General features: G+C 33.6%; 1 protein-coding gene across 1 annotated transcript; it reads right to left on the bottom strand.

Moving 5' to 3' along the window:
- Positions 1-9,142: 9,142 nt before the first annotated feature.
- LOC115989636 (UDP-glycosyltransferase 90A1-like) lies at positions 9,143-10,537 on the bottom strand. The gene has a single exon (XM_031113435.1). The coding sequence runs from the start codon at positions 10,535-10,537 to the stop codon at positions 9,143-9,145; it is 1,395 nt and encodes a 464-aa protein (XP_030969295.1).
- Between the last annotated feature and the right edge of the window lie 947 nt (positions 10,538-11,484).

Here is an 11,484-nt window from a genome sequence, read left to right as displayed (position 1 = left end):
TGGAGGCACATTCATTTTCCAGAGCTTCCCCCATAGGGGCTTCTCAGTGATTGCTGTGGAATGTTAGATTCGTTTCGGCTTCTTCATCCTAATAGCTACCTGATAGGCAGATTTCACCGAGAAAGAATGGGACTTGTTCTCCTTCGAGATTAATACATCCAGAGTAGCTGTATAATTACATATTGTTTTAGGGATCACTAAGGATATATTTTTTACTAAGACTAACTAGGAGACTGAATTGAATAAAGTTAAAATGTAAAGGATTGATGTAAATGAAAGTGAAGTTAGATGAATAAATTGAATTTTAGGCAAAATTAAAGAGCGAAATTTGTAATTTAGCAAATTAAATAAGATTTTTACTTTTTATTGTCTTTTGAAATAACTTTAAACATAAATATGTGCTTAACCATAAGCTTTTATTTTAAAAATATTAAATACTTTTTTTCCCTTCATTCCAATATCGACCGCTTTTAATTGATAAATTATTAACAGTATGTTTGAGTGAAAGATTTGCTATTTACATAGAAATTGACAAATAAACAGATTTAAAGTCCTATACTTTAAAATCTCAGTAATCATAAATTTCATTGTTTAGAAAGAATTAATGATGGTATTTTAAATTCATATTTGATTTAAAAACATGTCTAAAGTTTTTTTAAAAAATATATATATTTTGAGTTCAGATGAAGATCCTAAATTCCCAATATGAAGACCCTAACATATGATCCTAAATGCCCAATATGGTCGAAAAATAGATAATCCTTCACAAAATAATTCAAGTGCATCCTCCAAATGAAGATCCTCTATGGCCAAGGCTTCCACAACATTTTTTATTTTACACTACATTTATTAAAATATCAATTTTCTTGATTTTTTTTTATTGTTTCATTTTCTTCACACACAATAACCACCATCTACTCTCTTCCATCATCGTCAGAATACATAAAAAATAAAAATAAAAAATTAACTGCAAAACGAATAGTTCTAGTCTAAATTTACACGTTTAATTTTGTAACCATGTATTTTTGCACAACTTTACATAGCTTGATGTGGATTTTGAGCTTAGTTGGCTAAAATGTGAAAAAGTTTCTATTATAAAAGCACCAATGTGAGTGCTCTAAATATGGGTATCAATAATAAAATTCATGTATGCAGGGTGTTTTTGTGTTACAATGTCTAGTGATCTCATATTGTTAGGAACCCCAAATTATACCATATGCGTGCCTGTGGACATAACGGAAAGTGTCGGAGTTGCCACCTAGTTATATGGTCTAGGAACCTTGAATATAGCGTCCTTTTAAGGAAGGACCATTGATCTTACTACTAGAGTATGGGTTCGGAATTTTACCCCTTGCTTCATTGGGCTTTTGATCCATTTACAATAAAGCTCTCATCTTACTCTCATGATGGGCTTGCATTAGAACGCACTTAGGAATTTTCAACCCTTTGTCTCAAACATGGGCTTACAATCTATTCGTCACTTTTGGATTGTTCATTTTTATTCATTATTTCACCATGAGTTTTTTTCTCGAAATAGCCCTCTAGCTAGAATACATTGTAGCCTTCCTTTCAAAGTCTATAATATTCTCATCATTTTGGACCTAGGCATGCAACAAAGAGACCCAAGATTAGGGAGTTTCATTTTTGGCTTTGAAGGATATTGGATGCTAAGTCCATAGCGTATTTGTTACCTTAGGCCCAAAATCCTCTTTTTCAAAAGGGCTTTTTCCACTTGGGCCTACGATAACAATTAAGTAATGGTCTTATGAACCTTTCAAGTTAAGATATGCCTTTGGATTTAGGAACGAGCCTCTTATATGTGAGAACTTTCTTTTCTTTTATCCCATAACATCTTAGGGTATACCATAACTCTAGGGTCATCCCTTCCGTTGTTAATATCTTTTATTTGTCCTTTAAAATTAGGTGAACACATGGTATATGGTTGAACAAACAAGAGATATAAAAGGGTATCCTTTGTGATAGGGTTTAAGATCTCTCTAGTGTGGGTAGGCTCCCTAAAGCTAAAGGGATAGATAAGTAGGTTACTCACAAGTGGATTGGTAGCAAATGATTAATGTACTCAAACCCCATTATAGGCGATAACACCGATTATGAGTTGGTGGGATGAACTTTGGAAAATTTAGGTCCGAATGGAGCCTTCCATCTTCCCACTCATCACCAACCAAGGTTAAGGGACAAGAGAAACCAAGTGATGTGTGTGGAAACAAATATTGAAATAGTTTTTATTAAGGTTAAGTAACAAGACATATAGAAATTAAACTCATCGTCCCTAGTAGAGTTGCCACTGTGAACACAACAGAAAGTGTTGGAGTTGCCACCTAGTTATATGTTCTAGGAACCATGAATATAGCGTCCTTTTAAGGAATGACCATTGATCTTACTACCGGAGTATGGGTTCAGAGTTTAGGTATGGTTTTGGGAAGGTGTTGGGCACTCAAAACTGCCCAACCCTAAGGTTGGCTTCCTCTCATTGTGTCTTATATCTTAACCCTACTAAAAGCATGTTCAATACTTGTATTCTAACTCACTCACACTAGCATACATCTAAGCATCCAACATGGCATCATTATCCCAAAACACATACCTATCTATCTATAAAGCAATAAGAAACCCAACCACACATATATACAAACCCTAGCATACATCTATAATGACATCTCATCAAACTAGCATATAATCTGTCATGGCATCTCATCAAACTAGCATACATCTATCATGACATCTCATATTGACGCGTAAACCATAGCATTCACCTAATCAAGCATATCATCATATCATAAAACCTAACATGTTATCATCATACAAACCATCCACCTAATATTCATCAAGCATCATATCATATATCTCATTCAAGGCAGCAACATGTAAACATCAAAGGATCACACTGGGAACATGAAGATCATTAAGAACACATTGTTCGACCAAACACATTCATGCTCATCATCAAACCATATTATCAAACAATATGCATGTACATGTGAATGCATGACTTACCTCATTGCACCACAGAACCTATGACATCAATGAATGGACATGTCAATGAATTGCACTAAGGAACAAAAAGATAAACCCTAATCTAGCATACAATGACAAACAAACATGTGAACAAAGAAAAAGAAACTCAAAAGCATATAAGAAGGTTAAAACAGAGGCATATTAGGTAAAACAAACAAAGTAAAAGAAATAGAAAAATCAAAATTAGGGTTTTTGGGCACAAGTATGCGTGCGTATACATAGGCCTGTGTATGCAAGCCAGTTGTATGTGTATGCATACTTCAAAATTACGTGTGCATACAAAAGTATGTGTACGCAGACACGCTTGAACCCTAAGCCAGAAAATAGACAAGCAGAAAAATAGATCGAGACTTGAAAGCTTAAATCTAATAGCCTAACATGCTTAAAAAAATAAAGAAACTATAAAACTAACCTAAACAAACATATATAAATATAAGCTAAGCAAAGAAACAAATTAAAATATAACAAGAAGGTAGAAAACTCCCTCTTTGATTCACTATTTCTAGTGAATCTTAGGTTTTCCCATAAGAAATTCTGCGTGTTTTGAAAATGTACCATGTAAGGCTTTTTATAGTTGAAAAAAAGGGATTTGGAACGGCTTCCAGACGATGTGGGATTCCTTCCAAACCTTAGCCATTATTGCAAAAAACTTTCCTTTTTCATGCTCCTAAAACTCTAGCTACGTACGCAGGAATGTGCTTGTGTACGCAGGTTGCTTCCCACGTATATGGACCGAGGGCCACTTTGGTCATTTTATTTCTAAAAATAGATTTTTGCTCATTCAAAAAGTTAAATTTTCCATTTTAACACTCCTCAAGTCAATTTGATATCTGATTAGGCTCTAAACTGGCCTTAGGCCTTAGAGTTTGAGCATCATTAGGAAACGGGGGCCCGATTCATAAGGGGTATAAAATGCGGTGTCTACAGTGCCTTGTAATCTTCTAGGAGTGTTGTATTTCCTTTAGTTAATTAGTTAGTTAGATAGTTGAAACAAGCATGTGTTAGTTAGGAATTGAGTACATGTAGCTCATTTAAAACATGATTTAATTCTTAGAGCACAAGTTCAATTAACTAACCAATTGTGTTAGACCATGTGGGCCAATGACATTAAAGCTAGTTTCCTATAAATACATGATGTATTTCAAGGCCATATCATTGAATAATAAATTAATTGATTGCTTAGTGCATTTCCTCGCTCTCTCATAATATTTCTCTATAAAGGGTGACTCCCTCAAATTAAGTCAACTTCCTTACAATTCTTATTCATCCCCATTAGGAACCACTAGGTGCCTAACATTTGGTATCAAAGCTGACAATCTTGAGACAAGCAAATGTGACCAAAGAGAAGTTTGTAAAGAAATTCAACAAATGGTGAACAATGACTTGGCATTTTTTTAATGATATGGTATTTTTTATTAAAAAATTAAAAAATAAATTTACATGTAAGAAATTCACAAACCAATCCCAAATTAAAACCAGCATTACTACTGATCCACGGATCTAAAATAAAAAAATAAAAAATTTGGGAGTCTTATCCTGATTCCTAGTTCTTCTTCATTAATTTCCATTGATTTCCAAGGCACCTTGCTCAGAATCAAACTAGCTCCAATCATAGCTTCGTTTTTAGGTAGAGGATTAAACGATTTGGACTTGAATATTCTCAAACTCGTCTTGATTATGCCTGGTGTTAACATACTAGCTACGTGGACTAACGCAATTGGCCCGACTAGATTAGACTCCGATACCGAAGGACTGAGTTCAATATACTCTTTGGTACTTCAATGGCTTGTCCACGTGTAAGTGGCGTGGTGGACTTGCTTATGGAATACACACGGTCTGAGTGCAGCCCGTTATTAAAACCTGGATAAACTAGTTATTGAAAATTCAAATAATCGACAAAGCAACAAAATAGCTAGGCAATGAATAAATTCATTTATAATAAACCAAAATTCCTAATTCACAACACTGAATTCAAAATACCTACCAAGCTCGTAGATCTTCTTGAAAAATACTCAACCAAACAAATACAAGCAAAATTATGCATGGTTTTATCAATATAGAAATAAATAAAAAAACCAATAAATTTTTTTCTTTGATTAGGCGGCACCCAAGTTACCCTTGAGAATTGCAATAAGTGATGATAGCTTTCTTATGTCCCATACAGAAACATCAAACATTAATCTAGATGACCAGCCACTGTAGCAACGGTCTAGAAACATCAAATAGTAAGTCAATCTTGTCACTGGCGGTGGTTGAGGCTTGGGCTGTTGTCGGCGGCGGCTAGGACTTGGGTCTCCATTGGCAGCAGGTCAGTGGCAATTAGGGCTGTCCATTAACCTGTCAAGACCGACCCACCCGCCTGACCCAATCCGACCCGAAGGTCAACAGGCGGATTCGATTGTCCATATGGGTCAGATGCAGGTCAATTAATTTTAAAATTCGGTTTTGCAGGTTGGTTTCGAGTCCCTTGACTTCTAACCTGTGTAAACCGACCCGTTCGACCTAGAATTTTTAAAAGGAAAAAAACATAGGTTACACGCTTGTTTCAAAAATTTTCACTGGTTCTATAAAATTCTCTCACTTCCTTTAATCTCTCACTCTCCCTTTCTCGGATCTTTCTCCTAAATCCATAACCCTAGCGTCCTTGCTACCACCGTCGCCAAGGTGAGCCTCATCATCGCCCCTAATCCTAGCCTCCTTGCCGATGTCGTCCAGTTTGCCCTATTGCGCCGTTGCTGATTCAAAGTTTTCATTGCACTCATTGTTCTTGGTTGAGTCTCAAACTCCATAAGCCTCCTCTGATCTACTTGAAATATCCTGTTGGGACTCTGATTTGTGCAGTTTGATGGTGGGTTAGTTAAAAGAGTTTTCTTTTAAAAAAAAAAAAAATTGTACAGATCTTATGATGGATGTGTTAGTGGTGGGGGAGGGAGTGGTGGTGTTGGTGCTGGTGCTGGTTTAATCTTTTCTCTATTTTTCGTTTTAGTCTCATAGATATGGGTTTTTGGTTTGGATTTTGATTTCTTTGTTTTTTTTTTTTTTTTAAAAAAAGAAGAAGATTTTGTTGGGTTTTTATTTTGTTTTAGTCTCATAGATTTGAGGTTTTTGGTTTGGATTTTGATTTCTTTGTTCTGGGTTCTGAAATCTATGTTGTGCTTGAGACCCGAAATCACCCGATCAGATCTGACCCGCTCAACCGATGACCCATGCCGTCGAGCTCGACTCGAAGATTCGGTCGGCCATAGGTCCATTTTCCGTTCATCTGACTTAATCGGGTCGGTTGTGAGTCAAACCCAAACTCGATCCGACCCGACCTGTGGACAGCCCTAGTGGCAATGCTGATTTTAATTTGATTTTGGTTTGTGAAGTTCTTAAGAATAAATTTATTTTGTAATTTTTTAATAAAAAATGCCATATCATAAATTTTAAAAAAATAAAAATAAAAATAAAAAAGGCCAAGTCATTGTTCCATTCGTCATGTAAGTAACACCACTAATGGTAGTTAGTAAAAGAACTAATGCAACTCAATTTTAAAACTTGAGGACTAATTGTGATCCCTTGAAACTTGAGGGACCAATTGTGCACATAAGGTAAACTTGAGGAACTAATATTGTAGTTTCACCAAATAAAAAAAGTCTAATTAGAAGCATGGTTCTTAGACTTAGACCGGACCATACGGTCCGACCTGGTTAACCGTGAACCTCTCACTACTGCAGTTCTATTAGAACTAAGAACCTCTCAATGCGAAAAAAGCATGAAATCGCTTGAACCGCTGCTGGACCGTAGGGTTCTATGAACTGTGGCTGGTTTTTGTGGTTCGCACAGTTTCATTTTTTCAGATCTGAAACTCATTTGTAAGGAAAGAAAACAGAGAAGAAGGAGAAAAGGAACAAGACGACGATGAAGCAGGGGTGGCGCCATGAAGCAATTGCTTCTTCTTCTTCTTCTTCTTCTTCTTCTTTCTTCTTTTTCTTCTCTGTCTGTCTCCCTCTTTTTTTTTTTTTTTTTTGTGGCTAAACTTTGTTATGTATGTGGTCTGGTTTCTCACTTTCTCTTTCTTTGTTTTGTATTTGTTTTTGAAGTTTCCTAAACTCTCCACATGACTACACTGACACTAGCATTGGAAATATTGAAAGCTTTTAATTTTTGAATAAAAGATGAGCTCTCCACATGAAAGCTCTCCATTTCTTCTTTTTAGCTTTGGCCTTTGAGCCCAACGAGATGTGACATAATGTACGTGTATTGCCAGATTGCCATGGTATTGCAACAAATTTATATTTAGAATAATGCTAATATTACAACATTTTTTAACAATTTTTGTCATAAGTTGTGAGTGATAAAAATAAAAACTCATATACATTCACAGTTTTTTTCACTACTCACAACTTATTATATGATGAGTTGTAGCAAAAGTTGTGTGAAATATTATAATACTAGTATTGCTATAATATTTAAAGTTTTTTTTTTGAAAATAGATATACTTATACTTATAAATATAAATTATTAAATAATTATTTTAATTTTTAAATTATTAGATAATTTAAATATTTTAAGTGTCCTTCTCATTCTTATATTATAATAATTATTATATTATTATTATTATCATTATTATTACTATTATCACAAGTTTTACTAATTAACACGTAAATAAATAAAGATATACTCTATTTATATTTGCTTAGGATTTGACATTTCTTATTTGCCTTGTAAAAGTTATGATATAAAAAATATTTGAAAGATAGATCGATCTCTATATTAAATTAGACTATTTTAGTTAATTTTTCTATTTATATTAATTTAATGTTTTTATTTATATTTAAAATAATTATTAAATTAATTATGACGTTATCAAGTTCAACCTCGATCCAACCTAGGTTCGACCTCGGTCCAACCTCGGTTTGACTTCAAAAACCTTGACCCTCTTCCTTTTACGGTTCAATGAACGATCTGGGTTTAAAAACAATGATTAGAAGTATTCATTGAATTATGAATCCCATTGGCGTCAAACACTGAAATAAAGATATGAATCATTAAAAAAATCTCAATGCAACCTATCTATTTGGTCAAACACAAAATCATAGTTTGATTTTAATATATCTCAAATAAACACAATAGTTGACAAACATACACACTCAATATTCCTGTAATTATGCCTAATGGTTTCCTAACACATAAAAAAAACATTGTGTGTGTATATATATATAATTGATTTTTTTATTTTTTATTTTTTTTAAGTTGTGCTACGAACACGATAAAATGTCACAATAGTTGAGGTGTTAGCTCATCATTAGTCAAAATAAAATAAAATATTAACTCACAACAACTAAAATAAGGGTGTTGCACAAATATTTTGACTCTTTTATATATATATATATATATATATATATATTTATATTCATAGATTTTCTCATTTTTCAATGATTCCATAATAAAGAGAATGAATATTTTAGCATTGATTCTCCTAATAAAGCAAAGGAGAATATACTAGTAAATTACACAACTCATAATAATCATGGTTAGTTTTGTGACCATGATTATATTAAGATGTTCCAATGATTATATCACACTTGGCAAAAGTTAAACTATTACGATGCAAAGATTACTATATATCTCAAAATATATATGATAAATATTTCCGTATTATTGTTACGTATTTTTTAATAATAATTGTATTATACCCGTATCATTTTTTCACCGTTTCCATATTTTTATGCCAAAATTTTGAGTTGTACATTTAAAAAAGATGGCAAAAATTACCCGTCCAATACTTATCATATCAAATGCATACCGTATTTTACTAACAATTTTTTTTTGAGAAACTATTTTACTAACAATTTAATTATATTAACCACTTGATGATAGTCACATGGTTAATTTATTATAGAAAAATATATACATAGCCCATTTATAACCATATAATTATTAAGCCTTTTATTTATCTAAATAACTTTTTATTTAACAAGTATTAAGAATAAGATAGAAAATTGAAAAAACATGTAAATATATTACACATGGAAGCATTTGCGAAACAGAATTAGGAGATACATTTTCAAATTAAAGAGATAAAGAGGTTTTGATCACATATTTTTATTATTGAGCAGCTCAATTAGCTCGTCCAATTTCTTACGGGAACCACCTTCTCCACAGCATGCCATGTCAATCGCCCCAATTCTTGTGCCCTCTCCTTAACCTTCCTCCCCTTTGCACCTCCCATCAACTCCTTCACTCTCTCACAAATCACACCCCTATCAACAGTCATGATTTTCTCTCCTCCAACATCTCTTTGTGGGATCATTAGCCCTGCTCCCACTCCCATTGTTACAAGTTTAGTATTCAAGGACTGCTCACTAATACCAAGCACAGGCCAAGTCAAAAGTGGAACCCCATTTGCCAAGCTCTCCAACACTGAGTTCCAACCACAATGACTCAAAAACCCACCTATTGAAGGGTGTGCTAGTATGCTTCGCTGCTCCACCCTATCATATACAACCAACCCTTCTTCTTTCACTCTCTCATTCCATCCATCTGGTGGCGCCCAAGTCTTTGATCTCACAACCCAGATGAAAGGATGGCCTGCCATCTCCAACCCAAAAGCAATCTCATCCATTTGATCATTTGACAAATGTGTTTGTGTACCATATGAAACATAAATCACACTGCCTAATTGATTAGATTCAACATACTTATCTAGCCACTTGATGTATGAAGCATCCACTTCTTGATCAAGTTGATCATAAAGGGGAAGTGGCCCCACACAATAAGCTTTGGCCCCATTGCAATAGTTGGATTCAAATGCTCCAATATACTCACCTTCAATCTCTTCAAAGCTATTAACAATGACACCCCAACTATTCACATCTGCTGGTCCCAACTCCATTACAGGACGCACATAAGGGTCATTTGGATCACCGTTTAAAAATACCTCAGGGATGTCACCTTTGTTCAAAGTGAATGGAAATTTCAGCTCAGAAAAATCTATAGGATCCAAAAGTGACAAATCCTTAACACTTGGGACATGCAAAGAAGGAGATTTGCAAATAACCATAGCGAACACGCCCATTCCATGAGAGACAACACGTGGAATATCAAATAAATGACATGACTCAAGTGTCCAACCGAGGAAAAAGTCAGAGATAACACAAATTGGAGGACACCCATCCTCAATCATGTTTCTAAGAACATCCTCAAAAGGTTGTTTCATTTTTTTTTTTGTAGCTTCTATAAAGGTAGTAAATAGAGCCATTGAAGGAAGGTCAGCTGTATTCTCACAGCCTTGTGGCAAGTCTGGAACTTTTGGAAATGGGATTATTGACAAAGTGATATTTGGGTGCTTGTTGGTTCTGGAAGAGATGAATGGAGCATTTGATGGGGTGGTGATGATTGTGACTTTTAGGCCACGGTTTGAGAAGGCTTTTGATATGTCTAGCAAGGGGATGGTGTGGCCTTGAGCCATGTGAGGAAAAATCACTACATGGTGTACTGGTGATAGAGCAGTGGCCATGACTGAAATCTAAGCTTTGTGGATTGTGAGACTTGAAGCATATAGTGGATCTGGCTTTGAACAGTGAATTCAGAAATATTATTATTATACGGAGTTTAGGATTTTAATCAACCATTGGATGCAGCTCTCAGCTGATTTGCCTACACCGTCGTTTAGTAATAATATAACAAGTAATTAAGTTCAATTAAATACAATTCGAATAAATAAAAATAAAAAATTCCACTGTCTTTCTATTTTTTTTTTAAATAAATATATAATTTAATAGTTTTAATAGTTATTAAAAAAATTATTTTGCCCTTGTTTATATCCAATTATTCATTCACGGCAATATTCTATAGAAGGGTGAAAATATACAAATGACACGTTTGGTAGACTGTAACGATAATTATATAGAAATAAGAATATGTATTACAAGAAATACAAGGTATTGTAATGTAATACTTAATATTATTCATTTGTTTGGTGACAACATAATAACAGAACCTTGAAGACAATAAAAGGAAAACATTTTAAATCAAACCTAAGATATATATATATATATATATATATATATTAGGTAATATTTTACTCATATAATTATATATCCTAAAAAACAACATTTAAAAAAAAAAAATTGAAAGAGAGATTAGTTAATTTTTTATGATTTTTTTTTTATTTTCATAATTGTTAAATGCAGATGGAAAGTTTATTTATTTGAAAAAATATTAATTTTAGAAATTAATACACCTACTAAGGAATAGCTATTATGACCCCTTTAGAGATGAATAGTTATTCCTCATTTTTTTTTTTTTTTTTTGAGAAATAATTATAACATGCTGCTAACCTCATAACTCGAACTCTTTCCCCCCTAGACCTCCAAGCACTTTGTGCATGGAGAGATGCCAATTTAGCTACAAGGCCTTTGGCCAGTTATTCCTCATTTTAAAAAATAGCTATTCATAAAGAAT

Source organism: Quercus lobata, chromosome 5 (genome assembly GCF_001633185.2).
Source record: "Quercus lobata isolate SW786 chromosome 5, ValleyOak3.0 Primary Assembly, whole genome shotgun sequence".
Lineage (NCBI taxonomy): Eukaryota > Viridiplantae > Streptophyta > Magnoliopsida > Fagales > Fagaceae > Quercus > Quercus lobata.
Note: the sequence above shows the minus strand (reverse complement) of the source record. Positions and strands in the feature narration are given on the sequence as shown.